This window comes from Triticum aestivum, chromosome 7B, assembly GCF_018294505.1.
Source record: "Triticum aestivum cultivar Chinese Spring chromosome 7B, IWGSC CS RefSeq v2.1, whole genome shotgun sequence".
Taxonomy (NCBI): domain Eukaryota; kingdom Viridiplantae; phylum Streptophyta; class Magnoliopsida; order Poales; family Poaceae; genus Triticum; species Triticum aestivum.
In genome coordinates, this window is record NC_057813.1 from 645,777,612 (window position 1) to 645,791,470 (window position 13,859).

At 46.7% G+C, this 13,859-nt stretch overlaps 1 protein-coding gene and 1 long non-coding RNA gene across 2 annotated transcripts; one reads left to right on the forward strand and one right to left on the reverse strand.

The window, feature by feature from the left end:
• Window positions 1-279: 279 nt before the first annotated feature.
• On the reverse strand, window positions 280-1,799 carry LOC123162330 (uncharacterized). The gene is made up of 2 exons (XR_006481230.1): window positions 1,385-1,799; window positions 280-681 (listed from the first exon to the last, which is right to left on the reverse strand). It is a non-coding gene; the product is annotated as an uncharacterized lncRNA (long non-coding RNA).
• Window positions 1,800-11,960: 10,161 nt separating this feature from the next.
• On the forward strand, window positions 11,961-13,584 carry LOC123160954 (inorganic pyrophosphatase 2). Its single transcript, XM_044578804.1, has 3 exons — window positions 11,961-12,188; window positions 12,430-12,768; window positions 12,840-13,584. Exons 1-3 carry the CDS (start codon window positions 12,036-12,038, stop codon window positions 13,242-13,244), a joined length of 897 nt encoding a protein of 298 aa, XP_044434739.1. The 5' UTR covers window positions 11,961-12,035; the 3' UTR covers window positions 13,245-13,584.
• The last annotated feature ends 275 nt before the right edge of the window (window positions 13,585-13,859 follow it).

A 13,859-nucleotide genomic window follows, 5' to 3' on the forward strand; every position in this document is an offset into this window, starting at 1 on the left:
TACTGATTGGCAAATTTATCCGTGTATGTTAATCTAATGGGTATATGCTACTTCCAAAACAAATGAGTCTACTACAATTTGAAAATAAAGGGTTTGTCAGTTTTTAAGATCGGCCGAGTATGCACACTACTTAGCAACAAAGTAGTGTACTACTTTTTTAATCATGTCAGGCACATATTTACTTAGCGAACACAGTATCGTCGATTAGTAGTATATACTACTTTTTTTGTAAGCAAAAAGAATACACAATGGGATATCTTTGATTTACCTCAAGAAGTATCCATATTTTTATAATTGAACAAGGGGTATCACAGTACTGTTCACTATGCGTGTTATACACTCCCTCCGTCCCAAAACAAGATAAGTGTCGCTGATTTAGTACAAAATTGGTTTTAGGACGGAGAGAGTATATAAAACAAAAGTCACTCTGCTTCTTCCATGGTTACTAAAGGTACTTGATACATTGGTACATGATGTACAGAAATTTGCATCTTTATACAAACATGTACACCGACTAAGCAAACTTGACTATGCAACTACTTCTACATCGTCAAAAAGGTTTAAATGCTAAAAACTGGAGAAGAAAAAAGAGGAACATCTTCCAGCAAGCTTCAGATAACACATGTACTTCTGGAGGGTCGAGTACAATGGAGCTGCTCCTCGGTCAAACAAATCTACAGCCTTTGCATACATGGATATTCAATGGAAAACAATTAGCAACATAAGTTAGACTTGATTCAAGAAACATTGTTTAATTGTAAATTAGCTAATATCAAGCTATATATACAGAAAAAACTGAACTGGGTACTATGAGAAAAGAAACAGAAGAAAAATCTTAAAAATTGTTTACACTAGCAGCTGTAAGAGTAACATGATTTGCAGACCTTGTTAAGGTGTTTAAGAATAAAAAATTAATTAGGTTGATTGGGTGAGACAAAGGGCTTCTCATCTGGTACTACAATCAATTTGGCCGACCGGTGATGGCTTCACTTAAACAGAGAACTGGATTTAAGCTCGGCGACAATATACTCAATATACTGCCGAACATACTCACTTGATTTAATAGATTTTGCACTAACGGGATGATGAATGGGTCTCATATCCTCCGTTAGTCATAAAACTTGAGATGAGTATAACAATTAGTATTTGGCATCGCTAATACATTAACCCCTTAATTATTAGAAGAAAAAAAATGCAGAAAATACTGCACGGAACCAAGTCGTACAACTCGTACCAGATCTATGATGGTTTCTGCACTGTTGCGTAAAAGATAGATTTAGAAGAAGAAGAGCGGCTAGAATCAATGCCGCTCAAGGAGAGGAATTGTGGATATGAGGAATTTTGTATCTAGATGATAGCGAGACAAATCGATGAGGTATCTAACCAGTGATTTGTGGACTCCAAAGCTGCTTGCGGTTGGAGAACTTGGAGTAGACTTTTACATCAAGCAGTAAGAACTGGGTTCCATTGTTCTCATGGATGACACTCTGTTGTTGGAGACGCGGAAGCAGTGGCTGCCTGATTCCAGCCACCTAGAAACAGAAGCTGGGAGTTAAGTGCCTTGTACAAGATCCGATCTTAAAACATACCTGGTCAGTCAGGCCGCCGTTGTCCGGTGAGAAGATGACCCGCAGACAACGGAGGCTGCTGCCGAGCGAGCTACTTCCCTTGGAGGCAGATGTAATCCTCCAGCCGTGCGAGCCGCCGCCGCCGCATAACGCCAATCAGACGGGAGGAGATATGGATAAGCGCAGCGCATGTAAAAGCGCCTTAAAAATCGGATAAATGACCTTTGTTTGTTTTAGGTGTAGTTTTCTTTCTTTAACTAAAAGCTAAATGGCTCTGTGCGGTAGGATTCTATAGCGCCAGCGACCGCCACGTGTGTAGGAGTACGTACTTCTAAGAGTACCAACCACAGAACTAGTTAAGGTTTTCAACGGTGTAAAAGTTCTCTAAAATCCTGAAAAAAATACTGAACCAACACACCTACAATATAACATGATTCAACGGATGGATTGAAAAAATATGACTACATGTGTCCTGGACAAAAAGAACAAATGTTTTATATAATACTATTATATACTACTATTATATAATTGAAAGCACCATACGAGTCTCCACGTTAATCCTCAAAAACAAATGATAAATAACCATTAGATCTTAATCCTACGTCTAGAATTAAACGAGATAAGGAAACTCTATTCCATAATGTTTAGAAGTCCATGCATTCAAAGTGATCCATTCCACCCAAGAGTCCATAGCTACTAAGCTGGCAAAGAAATCGTGTGACGTGAAAAAAAAGAGGAAGCGTGCAATTCCCCAAAACAAAGGAAACATGCAAACTAAATCAGCTAACAAGCTATAGATTTTCTTTTTCTGGAAACATACATTTACACATGTCCCCACCCAATGCCCCACATCCTCTCTAGAGATATCTATTCAACCGATGCACTCCTAGCTGTAAAAAAAAAAACCCTAAGAGTTTTAACAACTACAGCCACATCTGATGGATGCTAGGGAAAATCTAGAATTTATTATCACAAGATTATGCCCAACCTTTCCATCACGTACATAGTCTTTCCTTTTCACATAGCCACGTTACCCTTCGCTCCAGCCCCATGTCTTTCCACTAGGAAAAAAGAAAATACGAACATCACGGATGGACGTTGTTCTTCTTCCCTAAAATCCGCGTACACTATTTTAGTGTACTCTGCATAGATCTAGGTACGTAAACTATTTTTTCTCATTGAGAAATCACCACACACACAACTACAACCGATACATGCATGTACTATACGCCATGTCCATAAATCACACTTAACTATATATTCCCAAATTTGTACTTGGCATGCACATAGTGCTTTCAGAAAATATAAAGAAATTAGTTTTGAAAAAGTTCTAAATCTTGGTCAGAAATATATTTAATAAAAAATTGCAGATTATATTCAAGAAATCACTAATCATTGTGAGTGTATAATGAATTATTAAAAATACATATAAGGCTTACATGAATTTAAAAGAGAATTTCAAGAAGTTTAGCGATCTTCCAAACATTTAAAAATATAAAAGAATGCGCTTCAAATGAGCCATGGACCGTAGGACGTGTGCGAAACTGATGAGCAATTGACTGGTGGGTGCGATGATGAATTAGATAGGGCTATGTGTGTGTGTCTGCGCGTGTGCGTGTGTAACACACACAACGTCGGAAGGACGCATGGATGGGGCTGAGAGTGATTGGCATAACTTACTACTGAGAGAGAATGGTTGTTTGTCACACATGTTTTGCAAAAATATTTAAATCACATATATGCATAAGGAAACATGGGTAACCGATAAAAACATAGAACGTCTTCATATGCATTTGGTCATTGCTAAATTTAGTATACATTAAATATGTGTAATGTAGTTGCTACCATATTTTGTTGTGGCACAAAGATTAATCTGAAAATTTCAAAGATATATGATAATCCGCTATGTTTTAAGTATAGGCATATGAAAATATAATATTTTATACGCTATGAAAATAAGTAGTAAATATAATGAAAAATATTCCATACTTTCGATTTATATGATATTTATAGTAAATAATTACTGGAACTTTTTATGTACAATATTATAAATTTAAAATTTTTACTAGCCCGTGCAGTAGCACGGGTTGACGACTTTGATGGGTCAACGAGAGAAAGTGAGTTAAAACCAAGTTCAGTAACCCAAGTGATATCTTCATTCATTTTGAAAGCTTCTCTGGACTGCATCTCCAAGATAAGTACTGCAAAGTTTGAATCAGAATTATAAGGTTTGACAATGATTTATAACATTAGTTAAACTAAAATCTCAATAGATTGATATTAATTCAATATTTTTACCTGCGACAGTTCCTTCTTCACATTTGCCCTTTCAGTTCTTTTGATTTTTTTGGAGAGCTTCTTGTTTTATGAATATCCCGCTTCTTTCTGTTTACAATATCTTCATCTGAATTCTTAGAAGATTTGTTTTTACTACTAGATGTTGCTTGTGTTGTGCTTTATGTTCTTCGTCGCCTAGATGACCTAAGAGTACTCTGCGGCTACCTGTCAGATCAGATCAGATCAGAGCCCCCGCGCCTCCATCTTCCCCCTCCCCTCCGCCGTCGTTGGATGAGGCCGCCGAACGAAGCCCTGGGCAGCTAACGGGAGCGGCGGAGGCCCTCTTCCTCCTGCGTCGCATCGGGTGAGGCGGGTCTCCCGCGATCTGTGACGCGGCAGCGCGGTCGTTCCTCCGGCGACGACGCAAGGTGGCGGGTGGTGAGGGGTGGACGCGACGGAGTTGCAGGCTTCGTGGAAGATCTGGTGGTGTCAGTCGCTCAGAGGGCTTGCATGGCCATGGGGGCGGAGGTCGCATTGGCCGTCGGCTTGGCCGGTCGGCAACGGCGGAGCAAGGCCGGCGGCAGCGGCGACGTTCTGTCTGGATCCCGGGGCGGCGTCCTAGGATGGTGGCGGCGGGTGAAGCTCGGGCTTCCCGCGACGGCATGGCGTGGTGCAGTCCCTGTCCAAGGCGGATCTGTGATAGCGATCTGATTGCAGATTGGTTTGGATCAGAGTCGGTGACGAGCGCGCAGGATCCATCTCGGCGTCTCTCGCGGTTTGGCGAGGTGGGGGTGGGAGCCCTCCTCCCAGGCTCCAGTGGTGACACACTCTGGCAGTGGCCGGTGCACCAGGGCTCCTACAGTGGCACTACTATTGCGGTTGGTCGCCGGATCTAGGTGGCTAGATCTGGGGCTTTGAAGGCGGTTGAGACGGTGCACAGGTTGTCAGGTGGATTCCTTGGGACGGATCCGGGTGAAAACCTGGTATTCGGTCGTTGGCCGGAGCCGGTGATGAAGATTCCCTTATCATCGTTTCCTTCATGAAGGCATCATCGAGATAAAACTCCCAACCCCACCCAATACCTCCGGGGAAAACCCTTGATCAGTTGATCAGATGACGACGGCATTCATGTGTCGTTACCCCCTTGGGGGCGACATTCTTGGAGATGCACTCGGGCTCGAGGGACCAGCGGTTGGCTTCTTCGGTGGAGCGGTGTTTCTTTCTACATATTCATGGCGGAGGTTCTTGGCGGCATGGAGCAACGGAGACTTGGCAGCTGATGTGTGGCGATGGACACGCGCAGGAGGTCGACGCTATCTGGCGTCGTGGTGGTGTCGGCAGCAGCTAGACCGGGCAAGTTAGATGCAGCAGTACAGCTCTGAAGATGGATTGGTGGCAGGTGGCTGCGGCGTCCTCACACCCAGCAGGCGTCCTGGTTGAGGAGCACGCCGGACTGGCGGGTGCCCATACCCGGCAGACGTCCTGGTTGGGACCTCAGGTATTAGATGTTAGGTTTGGCTGCGAGGTCTGTTTAGTATTAGGCCCAGACTATCAGCATCCCTTCATCAATTGGATAGGAGTAGCGACAGTTTTGTTGCCTAGACGATGGCTTCAGCCTTATTGTTGTATGACTTTATAAGGTCTTGTGTGAATAATTAATAAAATGGCTGCATGCATCGTCTAGATGCGGAGGCCGGAGGTCCTCCTACATTTCTAAAAGGAAAAAAAAGAGTACTCTGCGAAGACTCATGAACTCATGAATAGGTACTGGCGTATCCATTTTGTAATGTAGATAACAGAACAATCAATAGTTGTATTATATATTTCAAGGAATGATAATAACAATAATGAGCACCGTTAGAACAATTTCTAATGACAATGAAGAAATTAGACCATTTCACAAGAGATGTTTGTAAAAATTTAAGATAGACAGATAATAAATACAATTCAATAAATTTTTGTTGAGTTTTGCAACTCAAACTATGAGACAAACTATCTTTGACAGATAATATTGTGACGCCCCCGATTCAATCGTACACTAATCATGCACGCAAACGTGTACGATCAAGATCAGGGACTCACGGGAAGATATCACAACACAACTCTAAAAACATAAATAAGTCATACAAGCATCATAATACAAGCTAGGGGCCTCGAGGGCTCGAATACAAGTGCTCGATCATAGACAAGTCAGCGGAAGCAACAATATCTGAGTACAGACATAAGTTAAACAAGTTTGCCTTAAGAAGGCTAGCACAAACTGGGATACGGATCAAAAGAGGCGCAGGCCTCCTGCCTAGGATCCTCCTAAACTACTCCTGGTCGTCGTCAGCAGCCTGCACGTAGTAGTAGGCACCTCCAGTGTAGTAGTCGTCGTCGACGGTGGCGACCGGCTCCTGGGCTCCAACGTCTGGTTGTGGCATCCGAGAAGAAGAGGAAAACGGGGGGAAAGAGGGAGCAAAGCAACCGTGAGTACTCATCCAAAATACTCGCAAGCAAGGAGCTACACTACATATGCATGGGTATATGTGTAAGGAGGCCATATCAGTGGACTGAACAGCAGAATGCCAGAATAAGAAGGGGATAGCTAGTCCTATCGAAGACTACGCTTCTGGCAGCCTCCGTCTTGCGGCATGTAGAAGAGAGTAGATTGAAGTCCTCCAAGTAGCATCGCATAGCATAATCCTACCCGGCGATCCTCTCCTCGTCGCCCTGTTAGAGAGCAATCACCGGGTTGTATCTAGCACTTGAAAGGGTGTGTTTTATTAAGTATCTGGTTCTAGTTGTCATAAGGTCAAGGTACAACTCCAAGCCGTCCTGTTACCGAAGATCACGGCTATTCAAATAGATTAACTTCCCTGCAGGGGTGCACCACATAACCCAACACGCTCGATCCTATTTGGCCGGACACACTTTCCTGGGTCATGCCCGGCCTCAGACGATCAACACGTCGCAGTCCCACCTAGGCCTAACAGAGAGGTCAGCACGCCGGTCTAACTCCTATGGTGCAGGGGTCTGAGCCCATCGCCCATTGCACACCTGCACGTTGCGTGGGCGGCCGAAAGCAGAACTAGCCCCCTTAATACAAGAGCAGGCTTACGTTCCAATCCGGCGCGCGCCGCTCAGTCGCTGACGTCTAGAAGGCTTCGGTTGATACCACGACGTCGAGTGCCCATAACTGTTCCCGCGTAGTTGGTTAGTGCGTATAGGCCAGTAGCCAGACTCAGATCAAATACCAAGATCTCGTTAAGCGTGTTAAGTATCCGCGAACGCCGAACAGGCCCAGGCCCACCTGTCTCCTAGGTGGTCTCAACCTGCCCTGTCGCTCCGCCACAAAGTAACAGTCGGGGGCCATCGGGAACCCAGGCCCACCTTTACCGGGATGGAGCCACCTGTCCTTTGAGCCCCCTCATCAGAATCACTTGCGGGTACTCATCGAGCTGACCCGACTTTAGTCACCATCTGTACAGTATGTAAGTATGTATAGTATATACCCGTGATCACCTCCCGAGTGATCACGGCCCAATAGTATAGCAAGGCAGACTGACAAGAATGTAGGGCCAATGATGATAAACTAGCATCCTATACTAAATATTTAGGATTGCAGGTAAGGTATCAACAGATGTAGCAACAATGTCAGGCTATGCATCAGAATAGGATTAACGGAAAGCAGTAACATGCTACACTACTCTAATGCAAGCAGTATAGAGGAGAATAGGCGATATCTGGTGATCAAGGGGGGGGGGGCTTGCCTGGTTGCTCTGGCAAGAAGAAGGGGTCGTCAACTCCGTAGTCGAACTGGGGGTCGCCGACAGTCTCGGGGTCTATCGGAAAGAAGTAACGGAGAGGGAACACAATAAATAACAGAGCAATCAAAGCATCACAAAGCGTAACATGGCAATACACGGTGCTAGGTGTGCCCTAACGCGGTAGTAGGTGACACCAGCGAAAGGGGGAAACATCCGAGAAAGTATCCCCGGTGTTTCGCGTTTTCAGACAGATGATCCAGAGGGGGATAGTTGCGTGTTATCTATGCTAGGGATGTGTGGCGGACGAACAGGCTGTATATCGGAATTCGTCTCGTCGTTCTGAGCAACTTTCATGTACAAAGGTTTTCCATCTGAGCTACGGTTTATTTTATATTAATTTTAAAAGTTTTAAATCATTTTTAGAATTTATTTAATTTATTTAGTTCAACATTATCCAGAATAGTGCATGCTGACATCATCATGACGTCAGCATGACGTCAGCAGTCAACAAAGGTGTTGACTGGGTCAATCTGGCATGTGGGTCCCACTGGTCATTGACTCAGGTTAACTGAACCGGGTTAATTAGATTAACTAAGTGATTAGGCTAATTTATTTTAATTAGATTAGTTAAACAGGATCAATTAATTAATTAATTATTAATTATTAATTTATTTATTCTAACATTTTTCTTTCTTTCTTCTTTTTTAACAAAAACGTTCTGGGGCGGGGCCCATCTTTCATAGGCCCTAGTGGCCATGGTGGGTTCGGGTGCCGCGGGGGCTGCCCGAACAGGCAACGCGGGTGCGGACGTTGGGCACAACCCCAGCGAGCGCATGCCCACAGGCGCCGGGAATGGTGGCAGACCTGGCAGGTCGCCAGGCCGGTGTGGGTGAGGCCAGCACGGGCCAGCCAGGGAGCGAGCGGCGGCGGGCACGGCCCCGTGTGGGCGGGCAGAAGCATGGCGCAGCCGTGGCGCGAGCGGGGCGTGGGCGTCCGACAGGGCGGACCTGAGCAGAGGCCGTTGGGGCGCCGCGGGCGGCTCACCGGAGCGTGGCCACGGCGAGCAGGCATGGCGCGGAGGTCTCCGTGCGGCACCGTGGGGCGAGGACACGGTGGCGACGAGGCGAGCGGAGTCCAACTGGTCCCTGGCGCTGGCTGGGGCGCATGAGCGGAGTCGGGCGTTGGCAACCACGGGACGAGCGCGGGGAGCACGGCGTCGGGCGGGCGGGCGACCGTAGTGGCCGCGGTGACCGAACAGGGAAGGGGAGAGGATCTGAGGCCGGGGGAGAGGGCGCGGCCACGGCGGAGCGGGCGCGCGGCACGGCAGAGAGAGGAGGGAGCGGTGCGTGCTCACATGGCCGGTAGGGAAAGGGCAGCGGGGGTCGGGGTGGTCGATGAGGACGACGGCGTCGAAGGAGGCAGACCGGCGGGGAGGAGGAAGCAGGCCGGCGGGGGAGCTCCGGGCGCCGGCGCGGTCCACTAGCCGCGACGGGCGATGGCGTCGGGCACCGAGCGAGGGAGAAGGGGATCGGGCTCCCGATCCAGATCCAGCGGGGGTGGGGGAGAGCGAGTGGGGGGAGTGGGGGTTACGTTTAGGGTTTCGGGGTCGTGGGGGGGGGGGGGGGTTAAGTGGGAATGGGGTGGGTGGCCGGTTGGGCCGGTTAGGCGGCCTGCTGGCCTGCTGGGCCGAAGCCCATTGAGGAGGGGTGTCCTTTTGTTTTTGTCTGTTTTATCTATTACCTTTTTATTTATTTTCTTTTCTGTTTTCTTTTATTTCTTTAATGGTTACAGTTTTATAAAATACACAAATGGTTTCTAAATTAGTATTACTATATTTATTACTACCACATTAATTTGGGTAACTAAATAAAATAGTTTAACATTTTATAAATAATAAAAGGCATTTATTAAATTGGTTATGTTGCTGTTTCAGTCACATTTGAGTATTTAAACATTTTATAAAAGGGTGGTTTCTCCACCATAATTTCCTATGAATTATTTGGTTCACTCCGAACATTTTAGTTTCAACGTTTGAAAACTTTTGTTGTTTGCCATAATTTGAATTTGATTTTTGAACCGATTTTGGAGCTAACGAGAGATCAGCAACAGTAACGGAGGTGACGTGGCATCGTTAACCGGGGGATTACTATAGCCTGATTATCCGGGCATCACAAATATACATTTAACCCAGAAATTGAAACATAGACTAATTAATATTGAATATGACCAAAAAAAAATACACTAAGGTTTGGGCTAGAATGCATGGGAATTGAGTTCTAGGGTTCTAACATTTAACAAACATCCGGATGCGGTAATTTATTGTCAAAATATAAATATACCGAAAAGAACTTGCGCATGGCTACTAGCCTCAGAGAATTATTGTTTGAGAACTTTGATTCCGTTAGTTGATTCGGTACTCAACGGCGTTGAGTAAAGGAAAAAGAAGTCACGTATTTCATGCCTAGAATAAGTCAGAGAGAAAAAGGAAAACCTCAGAGGGAGTCAACCAAGCAGAAAATAGGAAGAGAGATAAAATGATTATTTCTCGAAGAACTGGTACCAACCTGAGAAGAGGGTTTCCGGCATAGATTAAAATCGCGGGAGAAACGATTTCACGGCGGCCTCTCCCAGCAGCTATAGCGGCGCCATAGCGGGCAATCACGGCAAATAGCGGAAAATTTTACCGTGGGAGAGATGATTTCTGGAGGGCTTTACTGATTTTTGAGCCATTTAGAGGGATATGTGGAGGTTTTCGCGGCAGCAGCCATAACGTAGCGGCGAGGCTCCCGGGCAGCTATAGCGCAATTTGGATCTATGGTTTCCGGTGAGGCGTTGGCGGAAGGTAAGAGACCAAGTGAAACCGAACGGAGGTACTCCCTCCTTTCCGGTTTATAAGGCTCAATTCAAAAATTTCACCAACCAAGGTAGATGATGAGTGGTGGAATACTTTTTGTAGTTTGCAAAAGCACCTAATTAATACTCTTGTTTTTCTTAAAAAATTATGTTTATCAATGCATTAATTGCAATGCATGCATGCATAAAGTACATGTATTGGTCAATTTTCTCTCAATATTTGCATGCAATGATTTAATGCACCTTGTAATCTGAACATGTGATAAGAAACAACCAAATTGAGCCTTATAAAATGAAAAAACTAAAATTTTGAGATAAGCCCTATAAACCGAAAAGGAGGGAGTAAATGGCTAGTGGGTCATGGGGTAAATCAGTGTGGTGCCAGTAAAATATAGTTTACTTACCGCGGCTGTCCCCACAACGACATGACGTTATTGGTAATACACCAGAACACCAAACGCAATACAACCAAATACATTTTGTGTGGGTTTGGCTCCCCACGAATCTTGATGAAAACCATCAGTGGATGGTTTACCGGTACCTCCCAACGCCTGCAAAAAAATGCAATTCGAAGGAGAGTCGCACCCGACACCCTTCAGCGCAAACAGATGCATCCTGTGATGTTACAAGGAGCCCCGCTTCAAGATTCGTGAGAGAAATCGAACGGCTGCTGAGACGTTCGCTCGAACCTGCAGAAAAACTGACGCTCGATTTGTAAGATTTGGTTTATTATCGTAATAGAAGGGTGTTCGCGCTGAGGGGATCCTCCCATTGAACGGTTTGGTTTGCTCAGGGGAACTACTGTTCCCTTCACGATCTCTCCTAAGCTGACGTTTCTTGTTACGATAATGATATCTGACAAACTTTAGCAAGGAAAAGGGTGACCAGCGAACTTTTCTTTATGGCATGTTTACGTGGTGGGAGATAGCAAATCCTGCCGCAATTTTTCTCTTCTTCATAGAAATTGTCATGTGTTTATGAAGAAATTGTCATCCTCCCACAACGTAAATTGTCATCTAAAATGTTCGTAATTATCATCCCCTCGGTCATTCCCGCGTCCTTTCTTGTTACTCTCTCAGGCAACGTATGTCTTCTTCTCCCAGGAAACCAGGGAAAAGGCAAGTGCGCCACGCAGGAGCCGTTATAACCGCCTGAAAAGCGGTGGCCGAAAAAGTTTCTTTTTTTTGAAAGCAACGGTGGCGGAAAAGTGAAGGAACGCACATAGTACACTCGATCGCCCGCTCCCAGAATATTCCCAAGAACAATCCTGGCAATTAGTAATCAAATCCAGCCTCCATTAATTAGCTGGTGCGCCTCCCAAAATTAACCCACCCGCGCGAGTGGAAAGCGGGGAAAAAGGCCAGATCTCGCGGCAATGCGGACGGCATCACGGCGCATTACGACGCTGCCGTGCCTAATAATCATACTCCATTAGCAATAGTTTCCGTTCGCCATTCCGATTCATGGCCTTACGGAGGTCGCCCGCCGCTATAAATACGTCGGCCGTGTCCCTCGATCCGACCACTCCAACGCACCATCATATTGCTCTCTCGGTTCTGGTTGAGTTAGATATCTCTGGGGTGCAATAATGGCCGCGAGCAATGACGCCGGCGTGGTGGTCGTCTTCGACTTCGACAAGACCATCATCGACTGCGACAGCGACAACTGGGTCGTCGACGCCCTCGGCGCCACCCAGCGGTTTGACGAGCTCCTGCTCCACCTCCCATGGAACTCCGCCATCGTAAGCCTCTGTTTGTTCGCATCGAACAGTAGGTCACGTCTTTTTCTGTCGCAAATGCACCTGGTAATCGTTCCAATGATTGCTCTGGTCTTAGATATCACTTTACGACCTTTTGCAAACCAAATCTCAGCAGCTGCAGTGCGTATTTCACTCTAAATATTTAAATTTTCGTGGAGTGCGTGCGCACGTAACGAAGAAAAGCCGCGATTTTTGATGGAATTGTTGCGTTCTTTTTTAAAAGGACGCCATGATGGGCGAGTTGCACTCGCAAGGCAAAACGATCGACGAGATCGCGGGCAGCATCAGGACGGCGCCTCTGTCCCATCATGTCGTGGCGGCCATCAAGGCCGCGCAGGCTCTCGGCTGCGAGCTGCGTATCCTCAGCGACGCCAACGCGTTTTTCATCGACACCGTCCTTGCGCACCACGGCCTGGCCGGCTACTTCTCGGAGATCAGCACCAACCCGGCCAGCGTCGACGCCGGCGGCCGCCTCAGGATCACCCCGCACCACGACTTCCGTCATGGCTCCTGCAGCAGCCACGGCTGCGCCCTCGCCACCTGCCCTCCCAACATGTGCAAGGTGACGCATCAGACACTTTCAGATTTCACTGTATCTTTTTTTGCCTGAACATTTTTGTGTGCAAAAATCAGGGCAAGGTGATGGAGGGGATGCTGCAAGAACTGTCGGCGGCGGCGGCGGCAGGGATGAGGAGGCCGAGTAGAGTGGTGTACCTCGGCGACGGTAGGGGCGACTACTGCCCCACCCTAAAGCTGGCCGAGCGGGACTACATGATGCCCAGGAAGGGCTACCCCGTGTGGGACCTCATTGCCGGCGACCGGCGGGCCGTCCGCGCAGGCGTGCGCGGGTGGGCCGACTTCAAGGACCTGGAGACGGTGCTGCTTGACATCATACACGAATGCGCCGCGGCCGCCATGGTGGAACAAGACGGCGGCGATCAGGTGGTGGTGGGCATGGTGGTGCCAGAGTGCCGTGCCCTTTCGGCTCCCAAGATGGCGATGGCAGTTCTCCCCAAAGCAATTCATGCGCCCAACTGACACGCATCTTTGCCAAACAATATGGATGTTTGGTGACTCGATGGAAGCATGGGAGATATAATGGCTTTTCCCAGCGTAAAGTAGAAAAACTATGCTGCTCCTGGTTCCTTACGTCTACAGCAGTAGCTTAAGTGTGGGACATGATTAGCTCGATCATATACTTCTCTTGGAACTGGAAGCCAATGGACGTACTGCATGCACCGGTGTAGGAGCCAGCTGACATCCAGAAGCTGTTATATCCCTAATTTGGGTCAATATTAATCACTTGCCTCTTTTAGGGAACCTTAATGATTTGCCTGGAAAATAATAAAATTAAGAGTATCGATCAGTTTTTCTGTCATCGGTCCCCACCCTTTCATGTTAAGGTCCTGCTTGTTTCATAAGTCCTAGAACCATTTTTAGTCCCAATTAAAAAGTCGCTAGTCCCTAAAAAGTCCCTACCTGTTTGGTTCCTGGGACTAAACATCGACTAAAAGACCATGTTACAACTAAAAGTCCCAAAATGACTCTCACTCAGTGTCTTCTTTCATAAGTCCCAAATGCCCACTTTAAGTCCCTATAAGTCCCTCCTGTTTGGTTTAGATGGGACTAAAAGAGACTTTTTAAAGTCTCTAC